At 35.8% G+C, this 13,449-nt stretch overlaps 1 protein-coding gene across 1 annotated transcript; it reads left to right on the forward strand.

Annotated features, from left to right (window-relative positions):
• Positions 1–1,326: 1,326 nt before the first annotated feature.
• Positions 1,327–5,838, forward strand: LOC149171043 (putative galacturonosyltransferase 7). Its single transcript, XM_089425818.1, has 10 exons — positions 1,327–1,438; positions 2,483–2,514; positions 2,839–2,898; positions 3,237–3,371; positions 3,588–3,612; positions 3,729–3,781; positions 3,943–4,247; positions 4,372–4,729; positions 4,843–5,412; positions 5,560–5,838. Exons 1-10 carry the CDS (start codon positions 1,327–1,329, stop codon positions 5,836–5,838), a joined length of 1,929 nt encoding a protein of 642 aa, XP_089281944.1.
• Positions 5,839–13,449: the final 7,611 nt, after the last annotated feature.

Here is a 13,449-nt window from a genome sequence, read left to right on the forward strand (position 1 = left end):
TTATTTTCCCTGTATAGATCTATTAATTATTAATAATTTATTTAATTTGTTGTACTATGGCACTTTCCTCTATTAAATTAAGTACTGCAAACTACTTAGAAGCAATATGTTACCATACCAGGTAAACTTTATAAATAACACCAAACTATATGGACTTTAAAATGAATATATGTTGTTTGAAGATGGAATTATGGCATAGTGCTATACAAAATCTACTGATAACTAGCTATGATAAGAGAGATTTGCTAATCAGCGGATAGCTGCGTACATTGCCCTCAAGGCACCACAGAGGTTTGTATTGCATTTGGTATTATTTTATTTTACCTATGTTTCTGTTTATTGTTAACTGTACAATTTGCTTAAATTTTTTGCATGTTATTAAACACATGTGATCCAAAGTCAAACGTAGAGTTATATTTTCAAAGCGAATGCTACAGGGTGACTGCTTTGCGTAAAATCTGGTAGCACTACCAGGAAAGAATTTATCCCAGACACCATCTGAATATGCCATAGATCTGAAGAGTGCTGACATGGTTTCCAATTTACAATCTGAAGAGTGGTCACATGGTTTCCAATCTACAAAGCACGAAGGAGAGAATGGCCAATATACATTTCTGGTAACTTCCACAGAATTTGCAAACGTCCAGCTGAGTAGTGATGTAGAGAATGACTGATATACATTTCTCTGGTTAACTTCAACAGATTTCTCAGATTCCTCTCACGCTGGTGCCCTACCTGCATTAACTACATTTGCACTAAATCTGGAGTGATCTGCATAACTGCATCAAGTACAACGTGTTACATAATCCTAAATCCTTTTCCTGTGTGTTTAAACCTGAATATAAAGGAAAGGCCGCAATGCTTTGATTTGCAAGATTGCTATATAATCCTAAATCCTTTTCCTCTGTGTTGATTCAGGACTGAGATTCCACCTGGTCTTTTGGCTTGCAAATTTATTCACTGCAATAACCGTTATGTCATAGAATGGTATAACAACCAGAAGCATGACATCCTTTTTGAAGAGTATAGCTGCAGGGTAAGTAATCTAAATTCCTATATTCAATGTTCTAGTCTGCTTGATTGAAAAATAGTTATAGAGTAGCTGCAACTAAGATCTTGCAATAGAATGCACTGACTGGACCTGAAGTATATTTGCAGATGGCTTTCCAAAACTTCAAGGGGCACAAAAAATTCAACACCTCCTGGAGGCAATATATCTCAAGGAGCAGGGGAAGAATCAATGGCAGGGTATTGAACCTCCACATCTGATGGTGCAAGCACGGAGGGCGTATAGCACCCGTTGATTAGCGTTTTCTGCAGGAAATTATGTCTATGAAGAAGGGATGGAAGAGATATGGAATAGTGCTATTTTTGGTGCTTCTATCCATGCTCGTTCCATTGGTATTCTTGCTCAGACTCAATGCTGGATTTCAGAGCAGTAAATTTATCTCAACCCATTTCATTTTTTATATGATTTGAAGCCCCCTTCACACAGAATGTCGTGTATGGAGAAGCTGGCTTTGGAGTACTTGGGCAAGGGGACTTAAAGGTTTTTATGAAACCCGTTGCTGGAATTTGTAGTGGGTTGTTTGCATTTTTTTGCACCATTTTGCCCCTTTGTTGTATACTAAGACAATGGGCATTTGATGATTGCCTAGATCCTCAGCACTGTGGAATATTTTGGGGCAATGTTTGTATTAGATCTGATTGAAAAGCAGGCAGTGCGAGGCTTATTTCAGAACTTTATGAGTTTGTACGCTCAGGGTTTTGATCTCTCCTTCTGCATTGTCATGTTTAGCTACTTAGGGTGAGTCTGGGGTTTGAGGGCAGATACAGTTTAACGCTGTCGGATTTGGGCACATTAGATGCCAAAGATTAGAGAACACAGGATTAGGGGTTCAAAACAACGAGGCCAGTGGACTTCAATTCCTGTTGGGTGCATTGAAGGATTTCATTCATAGGTTTGTGGATTTTTTTCATTATATTTACAAAAATGCCAAATGCAGCTTCTTGAGGAGCATACTAACTGAACAATTTCTTAGTTTTACAATTATTCTTCTGAACTCTTAAAAGCTGCCCTCCTTTAAAGCTCCTAAAATTATTGAGTAGAACTGAGCCAGAGAGAATGTAGCAGTCCCCAATCTGATGCCCATTGTGTCATTCCCATCTTGGTGCAACCTTGTGTCATTTGATAATGATAGATCTGTCTTGTGAGTCTAAAGGAGCATTCGTTTCTTTATGGAAGTATAGAGTAAGTTTGCTTTAGTGGTGACTAGGCGCTGACAACTGCTAACCAGTAGCAGGATTGCTTAATTTGGCATCTTGAGTAGCCACAAGAAACCCTTTGCGATGAGGAACTTGCATGTGATAGAGTACCTTTGAGCAGCTTGATCTTATTTTGAAATTTTGAATCCTCTTTATCTCTTCAACATCAAAGAAGTCATTTGGTTGTTTTGTAACCTGTTGTATGTTTCTCTTGCAGGCTATATCAATGATGAAGTCCCTCCAATGCTCGTGAGAATACCCTGATTTGGTTTTGGTTTCACAATTGAGCGTAGTTTATAACATACCTAATTTTTCGATAGTCATAATAATCTTCATTGTTTAGTAATGATATGGAATAGGAGTTGGATCAGGTATACATTCTGTTAACTTGTGTTACATCAATATATTGTTAACTTCACATTAAGAATTTGAACAAATGACATCCAAAGTCAATAACTTACTCAGTTTTCCTTCTTGTTCTTCTGTGCAAGTCGTGTATGTAGTGAATTTTGTAGTGATGTCATGAAAGTTTTCTAACGTTTTACTTGCTACATTTGGTGTGTTCAGAACCAGACAGATTTTACCAGGATTGTCAGTCTGTCTAAACACGATGATGCTTCACAACAAACAGAAGTAAGGTTTATTACATAAGATTTCACCAAGATGTAGTGGGTATGTATTAAATACAATTTTATTTGGTGCCTTTTGCCAGTTGGTGGTAAGAAGATCAAATTCTAATGAATCCATGTTATACAATGTACTTGCACAATATGGCCCTAACCCCATCAGAAATACAACCCATCTCATAACTACCATAGTTCTTTTGTAAAATTTTCACTGCTTTATTAAATAATATATCATTGTTTCCATAGTATGTTGGTTAATTAACGTCAGTGATCTGTGAAAGAGATGGATTTTGATATTATTGGGCTTTTAAATTATAAATTTTAAAATGAATATTCTGATTAAAGCCAACTTTTGTCGTCTCCACTTTGAAGACAAATCTTTCTAAGCATCTGGATGATCTAAACAAATTGGGGTCTAAACTATCAAATGTTTCCAAAGATGAAGTTGTAACAAAGACCTCAAATTTTTCTGCAACGAATGTACGCAAAAAAACTATCTTGCTTTACTTTTATTAATGTACCATCCTTTGTACTTTCCTTAATGATTTCCCATGGATTTTTATATCATTCCAATGAATGGTTTTAGGTTATTATTTCGTAGAAAAAGCCATATATAGTTGCCAAAGATACTGACTTCAACACTGGTTACATCTTCTCTGGCACGACACATGGAAATCTGGATAAATTATTAACCAGGCATCCAATCTCAGGAGGTACACACGTAAGATTCTATGAGCTTTGACACAAAATGATTTTAAGAACACTAAAATTTTGAGATTAGGTTACTTGATAGGAACACTTGATCTGAATTGAGTTGGAATTTTGCAAGAAACACAGGATTGTCAGAGAAACCTGGTGTTTCATTGCCAGAAAGCAGAGCAGAAAAGAAGGTAGAAATATAAGATATTTTAATTCTTCAAACTGATGTCGACTACCTACATTTAAACATGATCTAAATTCCAAAGTAGTGTTGATAAACAAATATTTTTCTTTTCAAAAGTCTTAAAAGTCATATGAACACTCACTATGAACTGCTAAAATCTTTCTGCAGAGCGGAAAACTAGCTCACAGGGATGTTAAAAAGAAAGTCAGTGCTGATGGCCTCTCTGATGACCCAGACAAAGCTTGTGAAGTGGCTCTGGGCAGTTACTGCATCTGGAGAAATGAGCATAGGGTAGAAGTGGCTGATGCAACAGTGACACTGTTGAAAAATCAGCTCTTTCTTGCAAGAGCTTATTATCCAAGCATTATAAAACACCGCAATCATGAGAAAATCCAACAGGAGCTAAGGAAGCATATCCAGGATATTGAACATATGCTAAGTGAGGCAACTGCAGATGCTCATCTACCAGAGAGGTCAATTCCTTGTCATATTCTTAAATAGAACTTTTAGTAATTATCCTTACTCTTCAACTCATATAGCAGATTTTTGTCAGCTTCTGAACTTGCATTGTGATTTTGAGTGGGTTTTTTTATGCAGGGCATGGAAGAAGGCAAAGATTATGGAAGGAGTTCTAGCAAAAGCAAAAACTTACCCTGTTAATTGCAATAATGTGGTAAAAAACTTGGGACAAATCTTAGACCTTACTGAGGATGAAGCTCATTTTCACAGAAAACAAAGTGTCTTCCTCTACCAACTTGTTGTCCAAACAATGCCAAAAACTCTTCATTTCCTTTCAATGAGATTGACTGTGGAATATTTTCAAACTTATCAAAGCAACATCGAATTACCATTGACCAAGAACTTGGAAGATTCAAGTCTTTATCATTATGTCATTTACTCTACTAATATCCTCGCAGCATCTGTGGTTATTAATTCTACTGTTGTTCATGCCAAGGTAAAACCTTAGTTTCTTGGCTTATCTATGGTTTCATCTTTGGTTCTAAAATATATGGGATCGTAGCTTCTGTCAGAGCTCTCACTGTGTGTTGTTCTTCATTATCATTGCAGAAGCCGGAGAAGCATGTATTTCATTTGATTACAGATAGACAAAACTATGTTGCAATAAAATTCTGGTTTCTGGAGAACACCTATAGCAATGCAACTGTCCATGTTCAGAGTCTGGATGATTTAAATCTTCGTCATTATACCAATTCTGTGATGGGTTCTTTATCATCAGAGGAGTTTCGTGTTGGTATAGAAAGCCCCACTAAATTTTCTAATGATCCCTCTAACTCAACTAAGGACCTTAAATACTTGTCTACCTTCAATCATCCTCACTTTTGGCTTTCTGAATTTTTTCCAAGACTCAACAAAGTGTTATTTCTAGATGATGATGTGGTCGTGCAAAGGGACCTGACACTCCCTTGGAGTATTAATTTGCATGGGAAGGTAAATCGTGCCATGGAGATTTGTGAAGTAACGTTTCATCACTTGAGGAAGTACCTTAACTCTTCAAAGTTTTTCCCAAATGGTTTTGATGGAAATGCATGTGCATGGATGTCTGGATTGAATATTATTGATCTGCAACAATGGAGGAAGCAAGACCTGACCAAAGTTTACAGGAGATGGCTAAAGATGGTAAATTTTCTTTATGTTTTAAACTGAATATTCTGAAGAAGCACTTGAACAAGTCTATGAATTGTACTGCATGGTGCTTCATGTTCACAAGTTGAAGTATATCGATTTCTAAATATCTACTAATCTTGCTTTTTCCCTGTTCCACAGCAAAATAGGTATAATATTCCGTGGAGATTTGGGACATTGCCTGCAAATCTGATTACATTATACAATATGACCCATCGCCTACAAGACTCTTGGCTTTCAGTTGGTTTAGGGCATGACTTTGGAATTGATCAGCTTGATATAGAAAAATCTCCTGTTTTGCATTTTAATGGCAACTTGAAGCCGTGGTTAGAGATAGGTATTAATAAATACAAGCCATATTGCGCTAAGTATTTAAAACAAGAGGGTCAATTCATGCTTGAATGTAATGTCAATGGATGATGTTGTGATATATTTATGTGGATCATATCTCAAAGTGGCAGATTTTGAAGGCATAGCGGTGTGTCATGCCATGGAATGGATCGACGTGGTTTTGCAAAAGCCTTATTGGAAGCAAGCATGGATGTGTATTGGCTCATGGGATAAACCTTTGAAACAAAATTATTCTTTTATTCAAGATTGTAATATCATTTAGTAGGGGCTTCCAATTCTGGAAGCTATTCCAATTCATGAATCGTGTCCTTTTAGGCTCCTACGGTTTTGAATCTTATTGAATCTATGATTAGAGTGCTGTTAATTTTCTGATATTGGCCTAGTCATAGGTAACTTATACAATATAGATGATAGAGGAGAATCATAATTTTAAGGACTCGAGACGTACTCTGATCAATTATTTGATTCTTTTTCTACTCAGAACAGTCTCAAACAGTACAGGGTAACTAGCTTTCTGTATTTCGAGTTCATTCTTCCAGCAGGGCCTGCATTCCAATCAACTTCTAAAAATGGTCTGAAAATTGCCTAAATGACAAAATTACTTGGCAAGAATATAAATATAGGGTTTTGAATATTTATCTATGTTATGTTTCATTCCCATTTGGGGATTGAGGGAATGCGTTTTGGAGACAGTTGAAGAGATCCCCCAAATTTTAGCGGATGGCACTCCAAAATATATAAAAAACTGCCAAGTTTTAACATTTTATATCCATTTTGACCTGCAAAAATCTGGTTTTCTCTGAAAAAAAAACCCCTGTAAATTCAAATTGAGTACCTATGTACCGCACTGGAAGAAAATGGGGGACTTCGCTCTCTTGCAGTTGCATATCAGGTTAATAATATGGCTTCTTTTGCTTTATCCGTGGGCTGAATCTTCCCAGTAAGTTCTTCTTGTTGATTATGTATATCTTTATAGCTATCTCAAAATCTTTGCAGCAAGTTCCAAAGGGCAGGAAGGAGAGTCCAGAAGGGCCCTGGCATTTTATTACTGTAAATGTCAAAATGATCATATGTATCGTGAGCTTATGCTGTCATCAGTTTCACTACTGTTTTTGTAATGCAACGAGCCAACATTTACAGCTGAGAGTACCTGCCCGCCTTCAGCGACTTATATGAATTACTTATTTGTTGTTCACTCCATTTATTCCTTGACCTCTGCCTCCCATCCTTTCCAGACTTGGAACAATTTCCGCCAGCCCAACTTTTCCAAGTTCTCCACTTCCCTGCAGACCCTGGCAGGGACTACCGCCACGGCAGTGGCTCCTTGTTTTTATATTAAAATTTACATAAAGATAAAGTTTTTTGAGTGTAAATTATTATTATTTAACAAAACGAAATAGGTTGATGATTATTAAAAGTGTATCATTGTAAAATTGAACTAAATTTATTAGTCCTTGCTTAGTGAGCTAATATATCATTGATCAAAATATATTGACTCTACATTATTTTGTGGTGTTTTTGCAATTTTAACCAAAGTTTCTGCAAAATGTTAAATATTTCAAATTTTTTATAATTTAAAAATAATTTTATAGTTTTTTAAAAATCTTATTTCTAATTTTTTATTGGCTGAGCAAGTATTGATGAGACATAAATCTACTGGTGGAGGGCATTTTATTTTCTATATTTGTCAACAGACAATTCATTTACAAAAAAAAAAAACTGTTTTGTGAGTGGTCATTCTTCCGTCAGTGCGTGCTCTAACACTGACACTATTATGCCACTGCTCTGCCCAATGATATCAAAACTGATGCCATGATATCAAAATTGATGACACTGACACAATAATATCAAAACTAATGATATCAAAACTCATGACACTTACACTATTATGCTACTGCTCTGCCCAATGATATTAAAATTGATGCCATGATATCAAAATTGATGCCATTACAACTCTTGTAAGTAGGCCAAAACAAGGGGCATTGAACAAATTTCCAATTTAAATATTATTATATTTAACAGAAAAAGCTTCCTCTACACAATGAAAACACCGCACAAAGAAAGCTCTGCACAAGAGCTCATGGAGTATGGGCATATAAGTCTCCATCATAGGTTTAATCAATAATCCATGATCACGAAAGTTACAGAATATATATGTGAGCAGGTTCACGAAATTTTCCATCTTTTAGCCGCCATTGTCAGAGTTTCAGAATCCGACTGGGTTCTAATACGTACATACGTTTCGATGAAAATGATGGCAAATTTGCAAGATCATTGTCCTTACTTATCCATACTAATCCAAACCATTGCTTCATGTGTCGAGCATCAATCTAATTGCACCAATGCTATAGCGACTTGCATCCCATATTAATTAGAATATCATGAGAAACTTCTATGCATATAAGTTATATTTTTCTTATAATTCTTGCAAACTAACAATTGTTCAATTTCTTTTGGTTGGTTTAATATTCATTAGTAGATTTCCTTCATTTATATCCTAGGAAGCATACACATTCAATAATAGTTATTCCCATGCTGAAGCAGTTACTTTTTAGGACATTTTGTTTATCTTAACGAATGGTCTTAATGCATTCATACAGGGTTTTGCATTTCTTCCTATGGCCAAAGTCCCAACATAATTTATGGTTTCCTCCAATGCTCAGGGGACATATCTGAGCAAGACGACTCAAATTGTTCACACGAAGCACTTCACAGCCTCATGCAATGTTGCAGAAATGCCACAAGTGGTCAATTAAAGCTAGATAACTACTTTTTGAGATACAACAACTCCTACAATATAATTCCACCCTTGCTCTGGTGTTGGTTTTCACTGGCATTAGAGCCATACTTGGTGCCTGAACCTGTGTGTTGTTTGACGTTTTTGTTTATGTAGATATTCACCGAGAAAACACACACCAATTGAAAGGGAGGGAGGAAAATACATTATTTTACTAATCAAACAAAGAGTCAAGCTATATTTACTAAAGTTTATCTTTGTCGCATCCAAATGTAGTATGTTGTAAGCATTTACTATTTGATGTTCTAGAACATTTATTACATTTTGTAATGCACATTCCATATCAATGAAAATGGTTGCCTCGTTTACCAGGGCACTTGCTCATTTTGCATAAAATAGTTGACATTTCGAAATCTACCCTCTCTTTAAGAGCTTGATGCAATAAATTAGAAATTATGAAACATGATGATTACAAAATCTTTTGGACTAATGTGGCTTCTCTTCCTCATTTAAGTTGTGTGGATATGTGGTCTGACTTCTCTTAATCGATGGTGCTTATTAACGTGGCCATCAAATCTTGTATATGTTTTAGTTGTCAAGTCTGTAACCGCCTTTGCACCGATCAACAACTCCATGAGCGAAATGGCTTATGGAGCGGTAGATTATTCCTCCATCAATGTAAGTGAACAAGGATACGGGTAATGAATGCTAACAATTATAATATCAACTGCTATGAGAGTGGTTGATGCAAGAATGGGCGATAATAATGAAGGTATGAAACTGGTTTTGCAATAATGTCGAAGGCATTGAAGTGGGTCAACTTGGGAATAATGAATGCCAAGTCAACATCGTCAAGAAGAACAACATTATTTTGTTGCTCTATCATGAAGAGCATAAGCTATGAGATGTGAGAATATAAATCTTTTCTAGTTAATCTACATGTGTTCTATGTAGTCTAAACAAACGAAATTGTTAAGGGAATGTTGTCATGGGTAATTGCAATTTACTGAAGAATGAATATGATGCAAGCCTAGGCTCCTAAATTATTTTGTCATTAATAGTTGGATCGAGATAATCCACACTTCGTATACCTACATCAATGGCGAGGTCCATGTACTTTCATGGGTGAGGATTGACACCACTCCTTTGTGAAAGCTCAACTAAGCGCCCTCCCAATGTGTGTGGACTGCAAAGGAAGTTCATTGTGCGAAGTACAAAGGGACCTCCGCATATTTAAATTTGCATAATGGACACTAAATTATTCTATTCACATCAAATAATAATACAATATAAATACAAAGAGATATGTCTCGAGATAGCTAATCTATTTTGGACATACAATCTCTTGGTTGAGTGAATATCTCAACCACACACCAATCTATGAAGCTAACTAGTTGGAGAGAATCTCTCAACCAACTATACCTCAACAAACTCCTAAGTAATACGAATAGAATCCTTCTAGAATTGATGAGCACATCAAAGACAAGTAGGAATTATATTTTCCAAGTTCCCCCTTTGATGACTACTTGTCTCAATCTCAATCACCAAAGTCTAACTGTGGTCCTCATGTTTACAAACATGATAAAAAATAATGTGTTGACATCCATATAAAGGAACAACCATCTACTAGATTGCATAGGTACCAACCACCAGTTTACTAGGATGTCCTTCATGTACATGATTTAGTCAACCATTGTCTGCATACCTGTACCCACAAATCCCCCCCCCCATCATCAGCATCATGGGTTTTCTCGAATTACCCATAACCATGCCAAGGGCTTTGTCGGTTGACCCTAAACCATGGCTACAGGCATCCCTATCCACTTCACTCTCACATGTGGTTTCTGTCTTACCACAAACCTACACTGCAAATTGGTTTCTAATTTACCACAAACCTGCACTTCCAAAGTGGTTTTAAGATTACCATGAACTTTATGGGAGTACACCTACCTCATAAGCCTTACATCACAAGAGACTCAGGCACAATACAACTCCAACTTATGGAGTTACCAGGTAAATAATTTCCATGGACCACTACAAAACATCATAAAGTTTCTTACTAATACATGTATGTGACACATAATACACCCTAATCACGAGTCTATTCCATAAACTCACACAAACTTTCACTTGGTTGTCCAGCATCCTTTAATCTTTATTATTGCACATTTACCTCCTCTTTTGAAATTGTTCATATTGTTCACAACATTGTCTTTAGAATTTTCAGTAACACTTACCAATAGTTGTCTTGGATTTCCATATTCACATAGGTGTGATTTGCTAGAATAGCCAATTATAACAAAATCACTAACGATTGAGCTATCTAAACTCAATAAAATAATCTGGAATAATCCAAAACGCTTACCATAATTGCATTAGCAAACAAACACATGAACCAATCACTTCATAAAATATGAACTTATTCTTTACCATAGCCATTAAAGAGGTTGTATTCTTAATTTGTGACCACACCTCAAAAAACACGACATAGAATAAAATGCTCCCATTAGAATATCATAATAACTTGTAGATTGTCTTTTATATCCAACAGGAAGAGGTCTTCTCTTTCATACGATTGAAGTGTCTTTTCTATTCACAGGCTACCATGGATCCACAACCAAATTACATTTTCATAGTCCACACGATCATAGTGCATAAGTTCTAATACATCTCTTCTTCTCCTATCAGAATGGAATAAATGCCGAATGGAATATAAGGATAAATTTCCTTGTTGAGATGCATTGTTGGCTACAAAAGCAACGGAATCTACAGAAACTATTAAACTAATCTCATGGATTGCAGTAGATTCGTTGGTGTTCTAAATTTTGGTTTATAATTTTGCCTTATTATAAACACTGAACAAGGCTAAGGTCATGTAAAAACGTTCTACAAGACCAAAGAATTATTTCAACAACTTCTATGTGGTTTTACATTTGTAATGCACTCCAAGACAACACAATGTGAACAGTTGGAAATACAAGTATGATTACTTACATAATTACATTGTTGTGGGCCTTCCTACTGGTCTGTCTAGTGCGTCTTGGCAGGATCTCTCTCCATACGACTGCCACCATAACGCAACATTTTACAGTAGTCTATTCACGCTTCTGCTGTGCACTTCGACCAACGACTCAATACAAATTGTGCCTCACCACTTCAAATGATCGATCATATCTTTCGCTCCCACCTGCATGCAAATCATATTTTACCATGCAAATTCATATTTCCAATCGGGATTTGCACACCGACTTCACACAAACTCCATAGTGCAACAACTCAATGCTCAAGGCTTCAAAATATCAAGCTTCAACATTTTGATGATTATCGCAGATTTACAAATGTGCAACCTATGTAAACACTATCCAACACACAAATTATGGAAAAACATACACACTCTCAACAAAAATACATATCCTCTATTTCTATCAGCAGTCCCATGAGGGAGGCCATGCCCAAGTCCATATGGGCTCTGATACCAATTTAAATTTGCATAATGCACACTAAATTATTCTATTCACATAAAATAATAATACAATATAAATACAAAGAGATATGTCTCGAGATAGCTAATTTTTCTTGGATATACAATCTCTTGGTTGAGTGAATATCTCAACCACACACTAATATAGGAAGCTAACTAGTTGGAGAGAATATCTCAACCAACTGCACCTCAAAAAACTCTTACCTAATATGAACAAACTCATTCTAGATTTGTTGAGCACACAAAAGAAAAGAAGGAATTTTATTTTCCAAGTCATTCGACACAATGAACTTCCATTCCATTTCACACAGTTATATTTTCCCTAAAAGTAGTACAATATTATTTCATTTTAAAGAAAATCACTAGCCATCATTACTAGCAATTATTAGTGTTACAGATGTCCCATTATTTGTGGTTGGGGATTTCTTTAACCAATTGTTATATGGTAAAGATACATTTTTCCTCTTACTATTGTCTACCCATATCTATTGTGCCAATCTCATTTAGCGAACTTATTAATCGTAAGGAGATCACATAATGGTGGTTGGCATTGATCCTCACTTGTATATCACACACAACACGTTTGTCATTATGGACATCCCATTGCAGTCCTCCTTTAGCTCGTCATGATAATCATAATAAAGGCCATGGTTACTAAAAGGTAGGCATTGACATATTATTTTGCATGATCAAGGGGCTATACTTAATCTAGTTCATTTGCACATGATCAACTACCTTATTTGATTGCTCGACATATGGCCTTTACATTACAAATTGTTGGGATATTCATTCACATATATATACATAGGCTTTCCATTTCCATTTACATATATAGGGTTTCTTGGTTCTAGCATGTGATCTGCACATCTTCTGAACAAAAGGATTCACCCTTTTTGCATCACAAAGGAGAAGAAAATTGGAACTAAGGGAACTAATCGAATACAAAGCATATGAGGTTATGTCATCCACATGTCAAAGAAAAAAACCATAAATTTTTCTCTTCAAATGATTAATTCTTTGTAACGACTTGGTGATTAGAATATCTTTCTTTTTATTCCCATGTCGATCTAGCCAGTTGTTAACCTTTTTAAGTTGAGATAGCATTGTTGCAATTTGGCTGTTACCTTGTTGCGAATGAGTTTTGGTTGTAAAGGCATTGTTAGAATTTAGGTTTTTCACATGAAACCCAACATCTCGTACATCCTCTATAAATTTCAAAAGCCAAATTTGTGCTCCCTATTGGAGATGACTAGCTAGATCCATTATCTTATTTACTCCATTTCAATTTATCCATTCAACATCAGTACCTTTTAAAGGTGCTTCTGAAGAAACTTTACTCACAAATTTTATGTTGTTGGGATTTACAGGTGCGCCAAGAGACTGGAGCTTCATTGCATTAGTAGCCAAAGGAACAACTGATATAAAATCTCCTTTACCAGAAATACTAAAACTTTTATCATTA

Source organism: Pinus tabuliformis, chromosome 4_2, assembly GCF_031772625.1.
Source record: "Pinus tabuliformis cultivar Carrire ecotype Pingquan chromosome 4_2, CPIR1, whole genome shotgun sequence".
Lineage (NCBI taxonomy): Eukaryota > Viridiplantae > Streptophyta > Pinopsida > Pinales > Pinaceae > Pinus > Pinus tabuliformis.

Excerpts from the sequence above, each read along its gene's own strand:
- LOC149171043 (XM_089425818.1), top strand. The coding sequence starts at position 1,327 with ATGTCTATGAAGAAGGGATGGAAGAGATATGGAATAGTGCTATTTTTG. Across the intron at positions 2,899-3,236 it reads ATGCTTCACAACAAACAGAA|CCAACTTTTGTCGTCTCCAC; the intron begins GTAAGGTTTATT and ends TTCTGATTAAAG. Across the intron at positions 3,613-3,728 it reads CAATCTCAGGAGGTACACAC|GATTGTCAGAGAAACCTGGT; the intron begins GTAAGATTCTAT and ends CAAGAAACACAG.